The sequence below is a fragment of the Heptranchias perlo genome, chromosome 13 (genome assembly GCF_035084215.1).
Source record: "Heptranchias perlo isolate sHepPer1 chromosome 13, sHepPer1.hap1, whole genome shotgun sequence".
NCBI lineage: Eukaryota > Metazoa > Chordata > Chondrichthyes > Hexanchiformes > Hexanchidae > Heptranchias > Heptranchias perlo.
This window is the reverse complement of record NC_090337.1, coordinates 46,611,124-46,634,779: the sequence shown is the minus strand read 5'-3', so window position 1 is coordinate 46,634,779 and position 23,656 is coordinate 46,611,124. Positions and strand designations below refer to the sequence as shown.

Below are 23,656 nucleotides of genomic sequence, written 5' to 3'. Positions count from 1 at the left end.
TGAAATAGTTAAGTTTAAAAATGACAAAAATATAAATGAGGATTTCAATGGGGTGACAGTGACAGGTGATATTTTAGAGATGAAAGTAGGCAGCCTTGGTTACTGGTTTGATGTGGGACTTGAGGCTCAGTGCGGAGTCAAGCAAGACAAAGAGGTTGCACACTGTTGCATTCAGTTTTAGCAGGCATTCAAGAAAAGGGATCATATGAGTTGGTAGCTGAGGAGTTTCTGGTGAATGCTGAATAGGATGGCTTTGGTCTTGCCATTGTCGAGCTGCAGAAAGTTCTGCTTCATCCATGACTTGATATCAGGCAGGCAGTTGGACAGCACACTGACGGTTGTGGAATCAGCAAGATGCTGGAGAATTAAAGCTGGGTTTTTATTGATATCCATGTCAAAGCTGATGCCATGCCAACTGATAATGTTGCTAAAGGATAGCCTATAGATGAAGAGTAAAAGGGGACCAAGGATCAAATCTTTGGCACACTAGAGGTGGCTTGTGAAGGAAGTAGGAATGGAAGCATAGATCCACAAAGGGAAGGTACTAGAAGACAATTCAATGCTCAATGCAGCAGAGAGGTCAGGAGGATGAAGAGGAACACAGAATGTCATTTGTGACTTTGACCAGGGTGTTCTCATTGCTGTGGGGTGGGTGGGCGGGTGGGGGGGGGGGGGGTTGGCGGTGGAAGCTAGACTGAAGGGATTCAAACAAAGAATGGCTGAAGAAGTAGGCATGGAGTTGGACGGTCATGACACATTCCAGAACCTTAGAGAGGAAGGGGAAATTGGAAATGGGACCGTGGTTGACAAGGACAGAGAGGTTAAGAGTAGACTTTTTAAGAAGCAGGGTGATTACAGTAATTTTGGAAGGGGGAATGGGTGTCTGAAGAAAGGAAATTGTCAACAGCATCAATCAATTGTGGCTCAGGGAGGGGAAGTTAAGTTGTCAGGAGTTGAATTGTCAGAGAGTCAAGGGAGCATCAAGTGGGTCTCTTGTTGGAGATGAGTCTGGTGATAGAGATAAGGAAGAAGCCATTGAGTATTATGAGGTCTGATCTGTGGAAGGAGGTGAATTAAGAGTAGTTGAGGAGATTGTGGCAAGTGAACAGATAGTTGCAATTTGGAGACAAAGAAAACCAAAAGCTCCTTGCATCTGACGTAAGGACAGAGCGGGCAGGGGAGAGAGCTCAAAGGAAGTGGTTCATAGTGGAAAAGAGGAATTTGGGATTGTAGCATATAACACAATCTGCAGGCAGTGATAATTAGAGTCTAACTAGTTATAATAGTTTCTATAATGGCTTGGAAAGGCTACTTCAGGACAAGACATTATTTGGTGGGGAGAGAAAGGCGTTTTATTTTGTAAAACATTTACCTACAATTCCTTCCAATTCATTGATGACCGTTTGTTTCTGTTTAATATTATGGGGTAGATTTTCAACTTGCCCTTCAGGCATAAAACTAGTGTTACAGATCGGATTCCCATTATAGAAACCATCTGATTTTCATCCACAATGTCAGTTTTACACCCGGGCAGCAAGTTGAAACCTACCCCTATTTCTCTTACTAATATATTGCTTTGTCCATAGTATTATGACTATTGTACTGGGACAACTCAGGTTATTGCTTTCTAAGTCAAAGTTTTAGTTGTACTTTCATTGCATTTTATGTCAAACCCATTACATTTTAAAATTGGGAGATTAACATATCGAATAAGCAATCATCACTGGGTCATCTTGATCACCTTCCAGCAGTTGACTGAAGAGCAGAATACCAGAGGGCTGAGAACCAGTTTTAGAGCCTCTCAGCCACAACAGGGGTACACCCAGAAAGTGGAGAAAAATGGAGGGGTGTTATCATAGTAACACGTCCTCAATACAAGGAATAAAAAGTAGCGATATAGAGGCTCAGCATATGGCAGATTGCACTAAGTAATTGATAACTATTTTTAAAAAGTAAATCATTTTCAAAAACTATGATGAATTATATATAATGTTATTCAGATTGATCCCTACAATTGTCCATAGTATTATGCCAAAATATCGGGGGGGATTTTATCTGCCAGCAGGTTTCTGGCGGACACCTGACAAGATTACCACTTGCCTGTGGCAGAATGAAGTGCCACAGCGCCTTTAACCACACGGCCTCATTAACATACCGCTGGCCAACTTCCTGCCTGGAACGGACAGGAAGTGGGTGGGAAGCTATTGTCCGCCAACACTCAGGTAAGTGTTGGGGCTGGGGTTTGGGAGGTGGAGACTCGCGGTAGAGAAGAGGTAGAGTCTGGGGTAGGGGAGACCTAAACTTTTCTTGTGGGGCCCAAAGGAGCAAAGTTAAAATAACGGTTGGGATCGATTACTTCATCGACCCCGATTTGCATATTTAAAGAAGGACTCCGTCGGCTTCAGGCGGGTTTTTTTTGTCCCCTGCTCATAAGAGCATAAACAGCAGGATCCAGGCAGGACATCGGCAGTTCGGTCACCTGGTCGATTTTAACTGTCTACCTGCTCAGTTTCCCGGCAGGTAGGGTTAAAATTACCAGTTTAGTTTTAAGCAATCAAGAGCAATCAGGAGTACTGAGGTGAATTGTAGTGCTCTGTCATAACCCCTAGTTGAGTTTAGCTCACTCAGCACAACAGGGATAGAACCTCAGATCTTCCTGGTCTGTTTGCTCAGTTCAACAGTACACAATGAACTTACCTAATTAGTCATTGAGGAATTCCAATTTCCTATTTTATGTTTAAGTGGCTGCATCCCTCTAAATTTTCCCAACAGCACATCAAATTCCCTATCCCTGTCCCCCATCAGTGCATTCACTGCATCTGGGCAAATGCACAACGGGGATGCATTCTAATTATTCAAATGATCTGCCCTAATGAACTTCAGGTCAGTGAGGTAGTATGCATACAGTATACTTAAGGAGCAGCAGTCCCACAAAATGAATTGCTTTGAAGTGTAGTGATTGTCGTTATGTAGGCAAACTTATGAACCATTTTGCACACAGGAAGATCCCATAAATAGCAATAATGAAAGAATTTGCATTTATCTAGCACCGTTCACGACTTCAGGATTGATTCCCGGGATGAGAGGGTTGTCCTATGAGGAAAGATTGAGTAGATTGGGCCTATACTCTCTGGAGCTTAGAAGAATGAGAGGTGATCTCAATGAAGAGGACTTGTCAGCATAGATGCTGAGAGGATGTTTCCCCTGGCTGGAGAATCTAGAACTATTAGACATAGTCTCAATAGTCTCAGGATAAGGGGGTCAGACATTTAGGACCGAGATAAGGTGGAATTTCTTCACTCAAACGGTTGTGAATATTTGGAATTCTCTACCCCAGAGGGCTGTGGATACTCAGTCGTTGAATATATTCAAAACTGAGATTGATAGATTTTTAGACTCTCGGGGAACCAAGGGACATGGGGATCGGGTGGGAAAGTGGAGTTGAGGTCTAAGGTCAGCTATGATCTTATTGAATGGCAGAGTAGGCTCAAGGGGCCGTATGGCCTACTCCTGCTCCTATTTCTTATGCTCTTATCTTCCTATTAGGATGTTCCAAAGCACTTCATAGCCAACAAAGTACTATTTGAAATGTAGTCACTAATGTAGGGAAATGCGGCAGCAAATTTTTGCAGAACAAGGTCCGGCAGACAGCAATGAGATAAATAACCAGTTAATCTGTTTTGGTGGTGTTGGTTGAGGGATAAATGTTGACTGGGACACCAAGGGAACGCCCCACTCTTCTTCAAATAGCGCCAGTCTTGTTCTATTCCATTTATTGTTAGGTTAAGTTTTCCAGCCAGAAAAACAATATTATTAGGAATCCATTGCACTATGTATAGTCATACATGATAAATGGGACTCGTATTCAGTTGGTTGATTTTCTTAGCTGTTTATTTTTTATTATAAATAGTAAATATTCACTGTGTTTGTACAGGAAAGAGAATCTTTACATCAAGGCTGTATTTTGCAGTCAAATGACAAACAGAAGGTTGGATGACAGACACTACAAAACGTTCAGTTCCATTCAGCTTCATCACCCTTTAAAACCAGTATGTGATAGAAGAGGTCACATCATCTACATCATTGTACTTAATGGCAGTAATTATCTAACTTGCTTCTACATGCTAAGCAAAAATGTACATATCATGAGATACATGCTAAATTCTAAAATAGTTGAATATATAGGAATAAATAATAGCCTGTCTATGAATGCCTATGCTGCAATGCAACTTAACAGGTTGATATCATAAACATAATTAAGTTTATGGACAAAGTCGTGGGAAATGTTACCACAGACTCCTACAAGTATATAAACATCAAGCTACCAAAACTTTCTGTGTGATTCCGGAACCATATTTGTGAAAAGTTGTATGGTAATGTCCATATTCCCACTATACTTTAAGCATTTAGCAGAAAGATAGTAACAGTCCATCATGAACGATTCCTGAAATTCCTGCTATCTACACATACCATTCCTCTAGTCTTACTAAAATAAGATATGGTTTTCAGTCTGTGATATAAACATTACACGTGTTGTTTTTCTACATATCAGATTTTAATGAGAATTTTATGTACAATATCAATGGAATGTATATTTTGCTCAGCTCTTGTATATTCTTAACAATGCCTGAAACACCTGTCAGTAAACATCTTATATAGTCAACCAATTAAATTACAATGATGTCAAGAAAAAATAGAATACAGTACAATACTTTCAAGAAATACCATGGTAGACACAGAAGTACATAATATTGCACATTGCTGTTTCATCACTAAAGCTGGAGTTAGTGTGTTGCTTTTGTTCTTTTTGCACTGAATACACTTTGATAATGTACCTAATTATGGAACTTTAAACAGCTCCATTTATTTCTGACTAAAGGATACCCTTCCTTCGTATTACTTGGTCCTTTATTTGGGTAATTTTAATCTATTCATTGGCAGAGACTGAAATCAGAGTGGCTCTTGTGGTAAACATTTAGATATTTTAAAAAAGGAAATGCTGGTTGTTTACATATTATCTTGCCATTGATTACTACTTGAAAATACTTCAATTGTAATAGTTTAATCTATTGACATGACGAACAACCCTTCAAATGATCAGTGAAGTTTGCCCTCGAAGTTAATTTTGGGGTGTCACAATTTAATGAGAATCAATGAGCCATTGGTGACTAAATGAGTATTGTTTGGTACATTGGTAACCAGACCAGTGGTAAATAGGGGTTAATGCAGTAGATGGCTACCGTGTAGTGGATATGATTCCACTAGGCAGGATCTGCAAGCCAAGAAAACCATGGCAAAATATTCTACAGGTCATTCACAATTAAATGGACAGGATGTTTTGAAGTAGAATTGTTTTTCTTTTGTGAGAGTGGTCCATTTGAAGACTTACTTGAATTAACAGTCATCAGTATATATGGTTCAAAATCAGTTTATCACTATAATCCTGATCAAATTACACAGATGCAATTAATATTGAATGCTTGAGGCATGCACAAGATTTCATTATTATGGCAATAACTTGGAAAGAGTTCTCGCTCATCATTTACTGAATGCTTGCCACAAATCCTTAATCGTATGTGTGGACCACAAATGGGAATTAATTTTCTCCATCTTCTTCTCTAAACAGAAGAGCCAACGTCTAAGGCAACAGAAGTAATGTTTAAACCAAAACTTAGAACAAGGGACTCTTCCTTTGATCACAAATGAAAACCATTATCAGAGAAAGACAAGAGTTGGCTTGTTTCGGGGGAACAGATCCAACCGTTGTGGGCACCATAGTCCCATTATGTTTGTGGGTCCAGAACAAAGGTCGTTTCAACTTTTTATGGACATTTTCACTCATGCTATATCTGGCTTCAGATAATGAAAGGCACCTGTAATGGAAGTAAAAGAAACTTAGGAATGCTTCTTGTGACAACATCGTTGCAAGGGGCCATGTCAAATGCAGGTACAATGTTGTCAGGGCTAATCATGACCTGCCAAAACTACGAGGGTTACTTTGTTTATATTAGGACAAGTTTGACAGTACCACACGGATCCAGGAATATTGTCCAAGATGATGCCTGATTTGGCCTTTTTCGGAACATGTGTTTTTAATAGCGACATTCCAGTGGCTGTTTTATTTTTTGACAGACCTTGGCCTTAGGTTCTACATAAATGGCAAGCATATATTAGGTCTCGGCAATTAATCATATCAAGATGCTGCTGACAGCACTGAAGATAATTATATATAGTGCTTTAACTCAGCCGGTCAACAAAATTATTTTATTAGAAATAGGCAGAACTTTTAAGTGCATGGCAATGTTCTTCTTTTTGTGGATATTTTGTACCCATTATCTGAGTGATCTAACCCAATTTGTTAACTTTCCAGTGAACTCATCATGACGAAGACTGTTCTTGCCAAAATGAACTTTTATTCCATTTGTGCTAACTTCTTTTTTTGAACCAACAGTAGCACTGTAATCACAACCACAGATTTGTTTAGCTTCTCAGTTGTGGAGGAAGTGAAGCTCACGAGGAAAGATTTACCAATTAATGTTAACATATCATTTGCAACATCTTTAAACCTTCACAAGTATAAAATAAGTGTAGTGTGCAAAAAAACATTAACAGGTTGAAATTCCACTCTCTGCACTGGTTAATGTGTTCACATCAAATTCTTCTGTATACTTTTTTTAATGGGGTTGTTAACCTGTCTATCTTAAATGAGTTAATGACTGTTCAAATAGCATACACAGAATTTGACTTAACGCGTTAACCAGTGCATTAAAAAGAGTATTGAAAAGAGATTTAAATCCCTGCATTATCACTGAATAAAACTTGTATTTCTGAAGTAAAATATGATGCAATTCACAAAACCTCCATTCCCGTGAAAATTAAGATTAAAAAGTAACGAACTAAAGTTTTGGATTGCATGCCAACTAAAAACAGATACTGTGTCACTTAGTTAGAAAGGAACAAAGGAGAGATGTTGACTAAGCTTTAGTTAGTATTGTTCAAAGCAAACATTTCTTTGAAAAAAAACCTGTGTTAAAACTATAATAGGACAGCCTATAAATAATTAAACAGTTAGTGTTCTTTATTCGTTAATTAAAACTACAGCCCAGCTAATATAAGAAATAAGGTATCAGCTGGCTGCATGCTATAAGGACAGATGTTTACAGCCATGAGATTAAATATTTTCATGGTAACAGATTTTTGGCAGCCTAATAGAACTAGAGGGGGGAAAACCTGAATATAATTAGGCCAGACTGTGGTAACTTTCAATGTGTAAAGTGTTATCCAAATACAAGGCATGACATTACATTTTCAGATATCAGAACAGCGCAGTATAGAAAAATGTCAACCTTTCTTTCGTTTCTCAAATGTAATATAATTTTAATCCTGAAAAGTCTGTACCGTGGTATTGGCCCCTCCCCTCATCATGGTTCCTCTGAATCAAATAAAAATGTTGACCAAATACCAACTTTTCTTTTTATCAACTTTTGTATGCTCTGCTTGTGCATATGGCTGGGATGTTGCACTATGTGCCAAAACATAGCAATATTTTTTGCAATTATTTCAAAACATGTTTGTACACAAGACTAATAAATCGTACTGAATTTCACATTCATCATCAAAGTTTGTACACTGTGTCACACATTTTGATACAAATCGATGAAGGATGGGGTGGGTAGGCATTTTTATAGCTAAATGTATTGCTTAGATTTACATGGCACTTACTTTGCCCATATTGTCCATACTGGTATCCTGCCACTGGATCCATGCTGTAACCTGAGGAGCTGTAAGTTGATGGGCAATATGACTGGGACGTGGGCAAGCTGTCGAGAGGTTTCATAGGGTCCAGCCGCTGACTACAGCTGGCAGAAACTGAAGTGGATGGTTCCAGACCCCCAGTTAGTGGTGACAGGGCATAGTCAGTTTGTGGTTGGTGCGGAACACCACCAGGATTTGCCAGGAGTCCCATAACCTGCAGAAATGTAAAATTGCACCATTAATAATATATCAATACCAAGGATATATTTGATTTACATTTCCATGACTTTTTATTATAATTTTTCAGTATTTTTAATGCATTTCGCGCACATCATTGTGCAGTGGGGTTGTGATCCCTAATGTTAAATGTTGCAATCTTGCCCAGCACTCTTTGTGGATCCCAAAATAAGAGCACAACAAAAGTTACAGAACAGACTGCAGAAATCCAAAGGTAGGTTTTTCATTCTACGCTTCATTTTGAAGTCAAACCAGCAGAAAAGAACAATGAGACATGTTTTATGAACTGATGAAACTGTGAGGTAAACATGACCTGTGGCATCATTTCTTTATAATTAGGACTGCAAAGCTATAGAATAAACCCCCAAGAAGTGTGGCAGATTCCGTTAAATAAGTTAAAACATAAAGTTGGTGAGTTCCTGGTTCAGCAAGAAACCCGATGAACACTGATTTGATTCTGGGGCAGGATGAGGCTGACACTGTGGCCTGGATTTTCTTCTGCTATCCCACCTCAAATCAGGCAGGACAGTGGTACAAATAGTGAGGAAAAATCAGGTGGTAAGCCCTACCACTGCCTTCCTGCCCCAACCATGATTTTCCTGTCCCGCCAACCCCCACCAGGACCACTGCTGCCTGCCCTTTCCCTGCACATTGCATGTAAATGCCAACAGGGAGGCAGGCACCGGGTTCCAGATGCATTTTCCTCCTGCCCACCATTCATGCCGCTGGTCCCCAGCACCAAAATGTGAAGCCTGGCAGGAGTCCCAGGGGTACTGGCAGGAAGGCCAGTATCCTGATGGAGGGAGAGTGCCTAGTAGCAGCCTCCCATCCCTCCTTTTCGGCCTAATCCCTTACCTGCTGAAGGTCTCAACCAAGGCCTTCAGTAAGTGAGTTGCTGCAGTCTTCAGAGCCTTGTGGTCCATTTAAAAAGGCCTCCCACCTCTTCCGGTGCTGCAATGCAGCATTGCCTGCATTTTCCTGGTGGCCACAGCTGGACTTCCCCTTGCTGGTGGGGATCCTGCTAGGAGGCTGCCATTAGTACATTGTGACCCCTGACCCATGAAACTAGGCCATAGTCATGATGGGATTGGGACAGCAAGTCTTGCCCCAATCCTATCAAGGCAGATTAAGGAAAATTCAGCCCAGTTTATTTTATCAGTACCAGAAACTGAATCAATACAAAAAGAATGAGCTGAATAGGCCAAATGGCCTTTTTCTTTCCCGGTTTTCTTTATATTCTCATGTGGTATATGTAGAAAAATGAGAATAGTTGCTGTTGAGTGACTTGGAGTTTTGGCAGGTATCCAAGTCACAGTGGGAGCAATGTGGGAGCAAGGAGTACACACAAACACACAGAAGTGAAGGACATGAAAAGACCAGCTGACCACCAAACTTGTCCTATACTGACATGGTTTGACTTCTACACACCATCACCACTATCCCCCCGACCCTCCCCACCGCCCCCCCCCCCCCTCCACCTTCAACAATAGCAAGAGAGAATCTCCACTCCAACCAAACTAATGTTCCTATATTATCCAGATGTTGAAGATTTAACAAAGACTGCTGGATAATATTAGATGATATGATTGGTTTGTATCCAAAGGTCGGCTTCTGTGATTCAAATTGCTAACTTTAGAAAAGATGTATTTTTTCATAAATTACATTTTTAAGTATTCTCTTAGTTTCAGATACAACTTTAGACACAAATGTAAAATAATACTGTCATTATACAGATTTCACTCAGTCAATTTTTGAAAGGTTACAATGGAATGCATTTCTTTGCTTTAAATTTGTGCAGTATCATCTTCCACAAACATAAAAAGCAGCACTCAAAACTAAAATTGCTGCCAGTTTATAAACAGGTACAGGACAGTCTATTGAAGAGTAATTTCTTGTCAAAGGCAATTTACATCTATGGACCAATTTTGGGATCAAATAACAGTGAAAAGGTGAAGTCCTCATAATTTTAATTAAGAGTAAGGTTTTTTTTGGTTGGAAGGGACAATCCTACATTTTCCTAAGAGGAACTCGATACACTCTATTTAATATTTCTATAACCTAAGGCGTTGTAGTATTTCTTCAATTGTATGAACCTACCTATAGGCAAAATCTTAATATGTTTGGAGGAATGCCAGTGAAAGGATTAAATATTTTAAAGTTTCCTGTTGCTGACAAAAGTCAGTTTATGACCCTGAATGTCGACCAATGCAATTTATTTTTGGCAAAGTTGGAAATGGGAAAACTTGCAAGGAAAATAAGATAACTTGAAATTTTGCAACACAATGTCCATTTCTGTGTAAGTTGTTCCTAAATGCTGCAGTATAAACAACCAACCTTGTGGCCTGAACATTTAAATGGCGTATTGTAAATCAATGTGTTCAGTTTGAATTATCCGTCTGACTCCCAATAAATGCAATTAGCCCAAAAAATTTACACATGGCTTTCCATAAATTACAGATTTTGTTTTTTAAAAAATTGCTAAATCTTTATACCAGTACCAGATCATTCAATTGAAACAAATGCAACAAAGAATGTAGAACAAAAATATATATATTTACACAAAATTGATTGAACTTCTAAATTGCACTGTTCCCTCTAGGCGTAGTTTTGATAGTGGATTAACCATATTTAGTTTGCTGAGGATTAAAATTGGATAAAATGGGGAAACTTTGATGCTCAGAGGAGGATTGTGTATTTAAGTGTTCACGTTTGGATTCTAGATACCAAAACAGCGGTCAATGGGAGGTGATTTTGCATGTTGAAATTCTATACCTGGATCAGGATTTTACTCATAAGGTGGGATCAATTTCCCTGGAGCTGATCTGCACTCTTAAATTTTAATACTTTAGCTCTTGATGTTTTAGCACCCCCACAGGCTCAATTGGTAAATTCACTGTCCAGTGTAGAACTCAGCCATACAGATCAGGAAGATCTCTGGTTTGATCTTTGGTCTGTGTTGTGTTAGCTGATCTCAGTGGAGCAGCTGTGCATTACAAATGTCCTCTGTGCCACTGGACGAGGCAGGAGAGTGGGGTGGGGTGGGGGTGGGAGAGGGGAGGGCTGGAAATATCAACCAGGTATCTTGATCCCTATCACTATTCAGTGATTCCCACTGGAAAATGTGTGTCCATGAGTGTAGGGTAGAGCACAGGATCTAACTCGGCTGTGATGCTACCAAAAGTCAAATAATTTGACTTACTCATGAAGAATTTGAATGAGGTGCTGAAGGGTAATGAGTGCCTGTAGAACTATAGTCTAGTTTGAGTCAGCACCTTCAGGAACAGAACAGAGAAAGTTAGAGGGAAGGTGGAAAAAACACTTTAAAAGAAGTTCTGGAAATGAATAGTATCTTTTATGTATGACTTGTATGAATGAATTTTGGAAACTTCACTCTTTCAATTTGTCACAAGATTTTATTTGCTGCAAACATAACTCGAGATTTATTTTGAAAATTCATTTCCATGATTTCATGCAGAATTTTATACAATTGGACCATAAAAATTATTAGGATTAAACTCACCTTTTGTGTGTTTTTAGTTAGTAGTCCTGCCAATACAGTATTATCACAAGTTAGCCATCTACCAGTGATAGCTATTTCAAATGCATGTTGACTATGGAATCCATTAACTGCTTACATTGATTTCCAATAATATTTTACCATAAAAATTCAGAAAATCTATTTTTTTTAGAACTGTTTGTGATAAACCCTTACATGTCTATTGAGTAATGTTTTCTGCCCTGAGTGGTTTTCTGCTGATAAGAATGCTCCAGGAATCAACCTGCAGTTGATTAACAGCAAAATAATTAGATTTTAGTAATTTCTGCATGGTTCTTTGAGAACAAGAAAAAGAAAGTAGCCTGGAGGCACAGAGTGTCAGTTAAGGTATTTCAATGTGACCTTCTCACTTAAAGCATGGAGTTACAGGAAGGGCAGAACTAGTCTGCACCAAATCATACTGCAAGTACTGAATGAAAGCAGGACTAGTCTAGAGCATCCACCCCCTGCCTGTAGGTACCAGGGTGTTTCCATCAATAAAGAGATGATTCTCTGAATGCCCACGAGTAAAAGATGAATTTGTTGGAGAATTGACAATTTTCAGTTTTTAATTTTGCAAAGCTCATAGTTTAGGCAGAGGACAGGCAAAATAAGCAAATAAGTAAGTATGTTGGCGTTCAATCGACAGTGCAGTCATTACTACTTCTCTCTGAAAAAGAACCTTTCCAACATTTTCAACCCCTGGCCTCTCTCAGATGAGATTACTAAAAAAGCACCGTTTTATTCCATAGACTAATGTCCACTGGGAAGTAAGTTAAGACAACAAAAACTCATTGGTATTAAGCATTGAGATTAGATGAATTCATGAATTCATGGTGACATTTATAGTGAATGGAAAATAAACTAAAATCGTTTCAATAGTCTAAAGGCTGTATTGGTTTTCAATTTTATGGCAATTTAACCTCAGATTTTTTAAAAATCCTAATAATGTTTATGATCTGATTGTATAAAATTCTGAATGCATTCATGGAATTGTATTATGAACTTTATTAAATCATATTAATAAACAATGAATGCGATAGGTATCATTATTGTGATTTATTGTGAGATGAATTGCACAGATCTTTGAAACACTATGGGGGGAGAAAAAAAATTGGACAGGGCCTATTATTGGGCGGGGGTAGCGCGATCCGCTATTACCCCGCGCCCAATGGCCCCTGCACAGGCAGGATGAGACTTTCGTCAGGCCTGAGGACTTACCTGCGAGCAGCGTTCTGAGTCAGCGTTGACATGAGGATTCAATGTAATTTGCACTTTCGACCAGCAGGGGGAGCTCCAATCTCTTACAGGCAGGCTGACTCTTAAAAATCTCTTAAAGGTAGCTGGTACCTGTTAATTGCTGAAAGTAACAGTCTGCTGTCTGAACGGAGATCAGACATCACACACATAAAACACAGATGCCGCTCCCGTCCCTATGTTTACAAACTGATGAGTTATGTTAAAACATTGAATAAAAGTTGCACTACTAAATCCCACATCCTCCAATCTGCATTCCAGACCTCACCAATCTGCTGATCTGAATTTGTAACAGGCCTGCGAGAGAGCATGCATCAAGGTTCTCTGCTGATGCAAGAGGTGGACAGAAGGAGGGAGGCGGGGGCAAGAGGCCCTCCAGAAATATATCCAAAAGGCAGTGGGAGGCAGCGGGGGACGAAGTCAATGCCAGGTGTACAGCATCATGAACATCAATGCAGTGCAGGAAGAAATTCAATGCTTTGACATGAGTGGTCAAGGTGAGTGAGGTCAACTGTCAAGTGGCGCCTCCTACCAACTACACCACTAGCCACATCCACTGCTCCATGCACTACACTCCCCATCACCCACATACCAACAAACTCTTTCCATCAGTACTCAACCTTTCCAACTAGGTGCTTCCTCTCACCCTTACACATTACCAATGTTGCAAGCCGCCCACCCACAACTCACAGGCCACACACACTGCCAGCTATTCAACCATGACAAGCACATCACCCATACACAAGTCCCGCTTTCTTGCAGAAGGTGGCGCATATCAGGAGGCAGCAAGTGGCAGTGGCATTTAGCCCCTTGAGTCTGTTCTGCCATTCAATGAGATCAGGTGGACCTGTGACCTAACTCCATATCCCCACCTTAGCCGCATATCCGTTAATACCCTTGGTTCACAGAAATCTATCAATCTCAGATTTAGGATTCGCAATTGAGCTAGCATCAACTGACATTTGCAGAAGAATGTTCCAAACTTCTCCCACCCTTTGCTTGTAGAAGCATTTCCTAACTTCGCTCCTGCACGTTCTGGCTCTAAATGTTAGGCTATGTCTCCTAGTCCTAGTATTCAAGTATAGGAGACCTCCAAAAACAGTTACAAATGTCTCGGCAGCCAGAAGCAATAATCCAGCCACTAACCTGTAAATCCTGCATGGTCCCATTAAATAGCACTGGTGGGGGGTCCTCCAAGCACTCTTAAGACACGTTCAGGTGGTCAGGGTTAAGACTGTGAGTTGAGTTGAGCGTTAAGTCCCAAAATGGTGTCTATCACTTTAAATCAGTGTTGCGCACTGATTGTATCCATTTCCTCCTTACTTTACATGCTTCCGGCATTCGGTATTTGCGCATGCGCTAACTCCTATACCAAGATGGCGTCCGGCGCACGTCAGGCTGGAAACGTGCATGCGCAGCCAAGACGCCATCTTGGATATTGGAGAGGCCATGTAGCGCCAAAACAATGGGCGCTACACGGCCCAATTTAGCACCCTATAAAACAGCAACCACACTCTCTCAACAACACTCATCTAATTGCAAAAACGGTTCACTTTTCTGGCAAAAATAGCCTCTGTGTGCTTTTTCTAAAATTTGATTTGTAACTTGCTTTTGAGCCTGTTTTTTGTTGTTTACCTGTGACTACAAGATAAATATGAACTGTGCACTGGAAAGCATTAGTAAAAAATAATCTTTCCATTTTGTAAGTGCTCTAACTCATATGAATGGGAAATACTGTTGGAATCAGATGAAACCCTTCTGCAAAAGCTAAGAGCCAAGAATTAGTATCTTATTTATGTCACGTTAAATGTATCTTCTACAGGTAGGCTAGGGGTTTGGTTCCAAGGAGCCCTTGTTTACATGAATCAATACAGCATTTCATATCAGGAAGTGACTGAGCACTGCTTACTGACCTTTAACAAACTGAAGGCAGTAACAAATTCATGTTCACTTACAGTTAACAGCTCAGCTTGAGATTGATCTACACTGCTTTTATGCTGTAACTTTGGCACCGGTACCATGCCTAGAATTTTGGTGTGCTAAGGAAAAAAGTTAACACGAAGGCAGCCTCCTGTCTATTATAATTTTATTAATCCAAAGAGCTGACTACCTGGTCAACTCAATAAGTAAAAATCTCACGGGCAATCAGAGGCCAGTCTAATCATGGAACCTTCCTCATGTCACTCCACAATTGTCATAAATATATAAACACAGCATCAAAAAACATTGGCCCCAAAAATACACAGGCCTTCTGGTGCTATTCCTCCAAAACTTCAACTTGAGTTCAGCAGAAGGCCCTGAAAATAGGCCGTAACTCGGAGATGCTAGGTCCTGGCCTTCCCTGGAGGTTTTCAGAGGGCCTTGTCAGGGGTGGAACCTCTTTCCCCAAATATGGTCCCCTGCATCAAAAGGGGGAAGGGCTAGGACAGGGAGTTCCTGCTTCTCCTGCCTGCCAGCCCAATGTTAATTAGGTTCCTCCTACCTGTGATATAGGTGCCTGCCAGCCCAATATTCAATCGGTGCTCTTCCACTGACCTTGCAACTCTGGTGGGGTTGGGACTGGTGGGTACCTTGAGTGCAATCACAACGCAACTGCTGGGATTGTGGCCTGTGACAATTCAGAGCCATTGTCTACTTTAGGTTTTAAGCTTGACCTGAAATTGACTGTATCTATAGCACATATGAGTATTGTGAAACTGTTTCCTGTGGCTGAACTGGAATGAATGCATTTAAAATGTGTAACCAAAACCCTAATTATACTTTGCATCACAGTATCTCATGCCACTCTGCTGCAGATCTGCAGCACAATTCCACCAATCTGGAGTTCTAGTGGCGTTTAGTACTTGGTGCTCGTAAAAGATGGTCCCACGTCACAGTATGCTTTTAAAAGATCTTACCCAACTTCCTACAGTTATTTTTATTTCTAATGATTGAAAAGGGCTCACTATCTTGTCAGCTTTTTCTAATCATTTCAAATCTTACTGGTAGCCAGAGGTCAATACCTAGGAATCTGTGCATGTGATTGAGTGTGCATTCAGAGTTTGGCGTTTCCTCTACTCCACAACAGTAAAACTGGGCAACATAACTTCATCTGCCTGTTCGCATTGCTGTTCAAAATGCAGCAGATTGTATATCACTTGCTACAGTATATCTTAGACATATGAGATTCAGTGAATGTACAGATTATATGCTTTAAGATTGGAGGCACCAATTTCCATTGATCTGAAAGATACATCCCACTGCTCTTTATGGGCTAACAATGGAGGATTATCTCTACTACAGCAGGTAGTCACTTCATTATAATAGGAGCTGCATTTCCAAATTCATTTAAATGGTAAGTGAATTGGGAGACTGGAATTGTTTCACTCTAAATGGAAATTCACTATATCGAGTTCACTTTAAACAAGTTCCACTGTATAAGCCTTAATGCTATATCGGTACTGATTTCTGGAAGGTAAAGTAGTAAAAGCTAAAATTATATGAGTATTAAATTTAATCATTTGACTTAATTATATTCAAACCTCCATGATAACAAGTGAAAGCACCTGAACACTGAGCTGAGGAACTCTTCAAACAAGCATTGTACGTTATTCCTACTTACATTTGACCCAAAACTGCATGGATACTGATAACAATAAAGAAAAAGTTTACAGTTTCTCATTTCTTGGCCAATTTTTTCAACTGGCCATACAGCTGGCTTAAAATAAATAAGCAGATAAACTTGAAAACATCACAAACAGCTCTCAGTGCATGAACTGTAATATTTGTTGTCATGGTTCACAAAACTGATCATCCATGCAAACGCATTCCAGCTGCGACTGGCTAGGAGAATGACCAGAAAAAAATCCACATTTAAATTATATAGATCATACAAAGATCGCCATACTAAATTTAAACAATCCTAGTCTATATAACAAATGCACAGCTTTAAAGCGCAGGTGAATAACAAGGATCAACTGTTACTGTATCTGGACCCCTGGTATCATTCTGATGATCCCCGGTGGAGCAATAAAATACTTTTATGCTAACACCATCTTAGGTGCATTTATGATACACTCACGGGGCATACATTTCTTTGCAATTCCGTGAAACAGTGAAATTCTGTGAAACAGTGCTTTTGGCAACTATAAGGTTTATCTGAATTTTTTTAAGTACCTGATACCATATTATTTTGTCTTCAGTTTGTAACAGAACTTCTAAGGACTTGAGTTATATGTAAATCTGGGGAATGAAATGAAATCTGTTTTGTGACCTTTGTAACTTTAAATTTAGAATGTACATATCTGATGGTGCACCAGTGCATCCAAATGAGTTACTGGCAAACTGAAGCTTTTTCGTTTTCTTATCAGTGGCGTTTTAAATATTTTGCTCTCTTATGCTCATATGGTCTTAATCATCAACTTTCATAATATTTTCATATGTAAAAAAAATTACAATGAACTATGACTACACAACACAGGAAAAGGTTTTTTTTCACCATTGTATCATTTTACATTTTTAATATATCCATTATGGCTGTTGCATAACTTGAATGTGTATCTGTTTAGAATAAGTCAAAATATGTCTACATAAAGAAATAAGCATACGTGTCAACTGTGACAAAGAAAGCTAAAAAGAGGAATTGTTAGCATGAAATTTAGATTAATGTAGGCATTGTATCCCATTTCAAAATTAGATGGAATTACATAAATAAAAATAAACACTACAATAGATGGTAATCACTGGGCTATAACTTTGAAAAGTAATGGTTAAACTCAATGATCTTACCAAAAAAAAAGTATATCACATATTGCAATTTATTTTGTGTATGCTTTTATTGCATATTATAGTTGTAGATTTATAGATGGAGTATAATGTGGGAAAATGTGAGGTTATTCACTTTGGTAAGGAGAATAGAAAGACTCAATATTTTTTAAATGGTGAAAAACTATTAAATGTTGGTGTTCAGAGAGTCTTGGGTGTCCTCATACAAGGAACACAAAAGTTAGCATACAGGTACAGCAGGCAATTAGGAAAGAAAATGGCATGTTGGCCTTTATTGCAAGGGGGTTGCAGTACAAGAGTAAGGAAGTCTTACAGTTGTACAGGGCTTTAGTGAGACCTCACCTGGAGTACTGCATACAGTTTTGGTCTCCTTATCTAGGGAAGGATATTCTTACCTTGGAAGTGGTACAACGAAAGTTCACTAGGTTAATTCCTGGGATGAAAGGATGTCCTGTGAGGAGAGGTTGAGTAGAATGGACCTATTCTCTCTGGAGTTTAGAAGAATGAGAAGTGATTTCATTGAAACATATAAGATTATTAGGGGGCTTGACAGGGTAGATGCTGAGAGATTGTTTCCTCTGGATAGAGAGTCTAGAACTAGAGGGCATAGTCTCTTCTTAAGGGGTTGGCCATTTGAGACTGAGATGAGGAGGAATTTCTTCACACAGAGGGTTGTGAATCTTTGGAATTCTCTACCCCAGAGGGCTGTGGATGCTGAGCCATTGAATATATTCAAGGCTGAGATGTATAGATTTTTGGACACCAAGGGAATCAAGGGATATGGGGATCGGGCGGGAAAGTGGAGTTAAGGTCGAAGATCAGCCATGATCTGATTGAATGGCGAAGCAGGCTCGAAAGGCAGTATGACCTATTCCTGCTCCTATTTCTTATTTTCTTATGTTCTAAAATATGTTTTTACTTTAAATAGTTTTCTAGTCCTTAGTTTTGTGCTCCCCATTACAGTATTTTAATTTAGTATGCTAACAAATTATCTGATTGTTAAATTTGTTGTATTGATAAATAAGTAAAACAGATATGACAGTTTGGATAAATTAGATTTTAATTATCCTAAGGCAGACTGGGATAAAACAAAAAAGTTTGTGGCCAAAATGGGGAGGTGCTCTTGGAAAAATTCAGGACTGTTACCTTAATCACTGTTGTAAGTTCATAAAGGAAGGATGTAGTCCTAGATCTGGTTCTAGGTAATGAAGCAGGTAATTTGAATGGAATGAAAATAAGGCAGGTTCTGTAATGGCGTGGGATCCGCTTTGCCTAGGCAATGCTTAAAGCCCAACGATAAAGACTAAAATCAACCCCATAGATTTTAAGAATGCACTTTCTAAAGTGTAACATAAGAAACGTGTTATGAAAATTGTATTAAAGGGAATAGAGCCACTGGGCTAGAGAAATGGCTGGGGCAAGAAAGCAGAGAGTAGGGATAAATGGATTTTTTTTTATTATGGATTGGTAGGATGTGAGTAGTGGTGTGCCACAGAGATTTGTGCTGGGATATCTTTTGTTTTCCATTTATCTAAATGATTTGGACAAAAAGAACAAGAGAAATGATATTGAAGTTTACTGCTGATACCAAAGTAGGAGCATGGCAAACTGGTAAATGTAGGATGTTATAGATGGGTTTGCAAAGTGGACAGAGAGGTAGCAGATCCAATTCAATGCATAGAAATGTAAAGAAGTACATCTTGGGAAAAGGAATAGTGAAAGAAAGTGTATCCTAAATGGTAACTCCTTAAAAGAGTGGAGGAACAGAGAAATATAGGAGTGCTGCTGCATTGATGTTTAAAGGTTAGAAGGCAGGTATAAAAGGCTATAAAAAGGCAAATGGGATTCTGGATTTTATACATATGAGCATTGAATATAAAAGCAAGGAAATTACGTTGAATTTTCCCATTCATTAATTAGGCCACAGTTGGTGTTCAGCTTTCAGAACTGGGCACCCCCATTATAGGAAGACGATTAGTGCTAGGGAAAAGATTCAACAAATATTCACAGAAAGGAGCCTAGGAATGAAAGGTTATAGTTACGAGGAAAGGCTTAAAAAATTAAGACTTTTTTCACTAGAACAGAGAACTTCCAAGGTGATCTAAAAGAGGTTTTCAAAATAATGGCAGAATTGGAGAGGGTAAACAGTGAATGATTGTTTTAACTGGCTGGTGAATTAGTGACAAGTGGGTATAGACTGGATAATTACCTGAAGAATGAAGGAAGAAGTTAGAAGAAACTTTTTCACAAAGGAAGTTATTTGAATATGATAATCTTTATCACATGTCACTATTAGGCAGCGACTATAACATCATTTAAAAATAAATTGTACAAGTATTTTAAAAGGATAGATGAAAAGAGTAGGGAAATGGAATTAGAGTAGATAGTTCCAGTTGAAGAGTTCATACTGGCAGAGCAAGATAGGTCAAATGGCCTCCTTCTGTGCTGTAATTTCTATGAAAATCAAATATCTTATTTTAAGTCACCACACACTGCAATAATTGCCCTGACACATTTTCCAATATTTAAAGTGTATGTTAAACATCATCAACAAACCTGCCTTGAATGACTTCAACTCCGTGGAAAATGTAATCAACAACTACACAACTTGCCACCAAGTATTAAAATTAATCTCGAATATGATGTGCCTATCAGATCTGTGTCATTCAACTTGACTATGATAAGTGGCTCAGTAATAGTTCAGTACTGTAATGAGACAGTTGTAGCTTTGAATGAGAACTATAATCTGGATGCACTCCATAGCTGCATTAATCCTTTTGGGCTATTATGAGAATACTGCACCATTAAAAAAAAATTAACGGGTGCAGAATATTTTAACTATTCAAACAACTTAAATGTCAGATTGGAATAGTTTATAATTATTGGAAAATTTTATTCTCTGAAAATTCCGTTTTCTTTACTGGAACCTTTTTTCTAGTGAAGGTAAATAATTAAAAGTTGTTGTAAATTGTTCTTATTTTTCAGTACATCCTTTTTAACATGATAAATAAAGTGTGTGAAACATTCGTTCCTGCTGGATTGAAGAAATCTATTGTAGAGTTTACAAGGTTTTGTTTGCCTATAAGTTTAAATAACTACATGCACAGTATTTGGCCAAATTACAGGAGGCATTTACGTTTGAGGAATGGGAAACTAAGTAAGAAAGCAATTATTTGTGTGCTTTTCTCCTTAGTTTTAACTGTATTTTACAAAGTGGACTTGAAACAAAGCAGCATAAATATTTTGTCATAATTCTCTTTTATTAAGTTATATTCTTTTTCACTTTGAACATTGATAGGAAATAAACAAAACAACTTTAGATCTTTTTAATCAATGATCTTTAAATTCTACATTGAAATAATATTAATATTAATCTAGGCAATGAAATAAAGGAAAATAAAGATGTTTCAATGACAAAAAAAATCTGAAAACAAAGCCCCTTAAATTATGCTGTGGGATACTGATACATGACCACTTAACACAATTCTCTGAAATTCTCCTTCTGCTATTTTAGCACAGGCACGAACCCAGTTAAAATAAATGGATTAAGTTCTTCACTAAAAGAGCAGAGTAGAGGAATTTCAGACAAATGCATTAAATGTATGGATACTCATATCCTACAGTATAATTTCAGAGCCAAAGTAAATTGTTAACTTGGCTACTTGAGTTATTTTTAGGTGAATGGCATTTAATAGATACAAACAGCAGCTGGAAAATGGTCAGTTACTTTAGGTAAGCAAAGATATTAAAAGTTTTTTTTAACACAACTACACAACTACACAAAAAGAAATCTAGAAAAGTGTGGCTCATTTTCTCCAACCCAGTTTAGTTTCCCTCACAATTGCATTTAAAAATTAGATTAAATTCAGATTTCTGCAAAAAAGTTGACATTGAGCAGGCATGAGAGACAAACGTACCCTCTTCCAAAACTTATTTAAAGGGAAATGCTTGGCTCTCGCTCTAGAAAACACACAAGGCATGGCTCACGCACATTTGTCGGTTTGCCATCACTTGATTTAAAAATAAAATCTAATAATGGGTGACTTAAATACCGTGTGCGTATTTCAGAATTAAAATTTTAGCATTCATGAAATGTCATGAATCAGAGAATTCTTCAGAAGTAACAAGAAATTATTGAAAAGATCTATGGGGTGAAATTGGTCTTCGGCGATAACGCGAAACAAGCAATTGAGAATCGGCAACCTGTTTTACACCTCGCCTGATTTTCTTTTCCATTGAAGCCAATTTCACCCCAATAGTTTTTTATATTGGCAATTATTAATGTACAATTATAACCAGCACTTGATAAGCAAATTAAAAACAATGGTAATAGGAAAACTGGAAGGTAATATGGAAACAGAAATGTAAATTAAAGAATCACCATGCTATTCAATTCTAAGTAAATAGTCCTTTGTTTTCTATTGCTATTATTTTGTGTGTGATTTATAGAAAAGTATTTTGAAGATTGTGAGTTTGAGGTACTTCCTTTATAGTTTAGTTTATATATAGGTATATATGTAAGTAAAATGTACGATGGTATCAAACATCACGTAATTCACTTCTGGTGGTGCTAATTTAACAATATTCAGGGCTGAGACTGAGCAGCATTTTAATAGTGATCTGAGAAACAAAGAGCTCTTAGCATAAAATTTGTGAAATCAAGTTCTAATTTGAAGTAAATGAAACAGTATTGCAATGCCCGCACAGATTCTGTGAGGAAGTGTTGAATTAAATTGCTCCTGACATCATTAAAATCACAGCCGTTAGGAGTAATTTGATGTGAATAAACAGTAAAATATTTCACAGCTAGATATCACACAGAAAGCCCATGGAAGTGCTAGAGCCAGTGAAGGAATGCCGCCTTTAATACCAAAGCCCATCTGTGAAAACCATGGACCATGTTAAGTGAATCAAATTTTCTGATGGCCGATTATATTTCATTTCTCTTTCCTCTGAACCAGAAAACTGCACTGTATTAAAAACAAAAGACATTTTATTCACAGAATAATAATCCATCTTTTGTCACTGTGGTGCATCGTCTAGAGAATCAAATTGCTAGCAAAAGCTATACCATATTTCATTATTTTCAACCTAAATAAGGTCTTCCTCATACATAATATATTTTCTTGCAGCGAATTAACATTCTTGTTTCAAACTCCACTGACAGTTTTTAGATTCAGAAATGTATTATACAGGAGCTGATGACATACTCCTTTCTGACCCTTACACATTTGCTTTCTGTCATTTACAGAACATGCTGTCAGTGGAATCCTGATAAATGCTCTTGAAGATGTCACAGCAAAGCTTGGCCTTAATGCGAAACACATGCGGGTCAGTAACCCTCCATTCATCATCAAGAGGAGGGTCAAGCTACTGCTGGATCATTGATGGTCAAAAGCAATTAACCCTTTCATTTACTATTTTTGACAAGAGTATTCGGGAGTGGGTTTCTCCATTTGCCCTGGATTAATCACCAATACCGGCAGTTTCATTTTTTATAGCTTTACAAGCTGTTAATGTCAGAGCAAACTTTGGCAGGTCAAAATAATAAAAAAAACTAAAATTAGTTTCCGAAATTGTCAAAGTATTTTGCATAAGTTTGAGGCTAGGCCCTCTTGCAGAGCCTGTAACTTATGTTAAATATTTTGACATTTATCTTGCCTATACCTTTTACAATCTGAATACTTCCACTGAAGTCAATGGAAAGTAAAATCGGGCGGGGTGTAAAACTGGTGGCTGATCTGATCCGGTCAGTTTCTAACCGAGCAGGTTAGGTTAAAATTGCTCCCGGAGAGTTTTCTTTCTGTCAATGTCCTTGTGGACTTATCACCTATGTGGCACTTTATCAAAAGCTTTGCTGCAAACTGATTAAACAACATTCACTGTGTTCCCCCATCCACTAGGTTTGTTATCTCCTCAAAGAACTCCCAGAGATTTGTCAGGCATGATCTCCCACCTATAAAGCCATGCTGGCTCTCTCGTATAGCTCTGTGTTTCTCTGGGTTCCTTCAGGACACCATCCAGTACATTCCTTATCTTACTCTTCTCAACTTTTTTGTTATAGATTTTGTGATTACATCAACAATATTATTTGGGTTTAATTTTCCT

General features: G+C 38.4%; 1 protein-coding gene across 3 annotated transcripts in view; it reads right to left on the bottom strand.

The window, feature by feature from the left end:
• Positions 1-5,838: 5,838 nt before the first annotated feature.
• Positions 5,839-23,656, bottom strand: part of pax3b (paired box 3b) — a 74,965-nt gene continuing 57,147 nt past the window's right edge. For 2 of the 3 annotated variants that reach the window (XM_067994685.1, XM_067994686.1), the window contains 2 exons: positions 7,723-7,969; positions 5,839-5,873 (listed from right to left, as the gene is read on the bottom strand). In XM_067994685.1, coding sequence (XP_067850786.1) covers positions 5,839-5,873; positions 7,723-7,969 — 282 coding nt within the window. Of the gene's footprint in view, positions 5,874-7,615; positions 7,970-23,656 lie in introns of those variants that run through there. The other variant, XM_067994684.1, reaches the window with a different exon arrangement.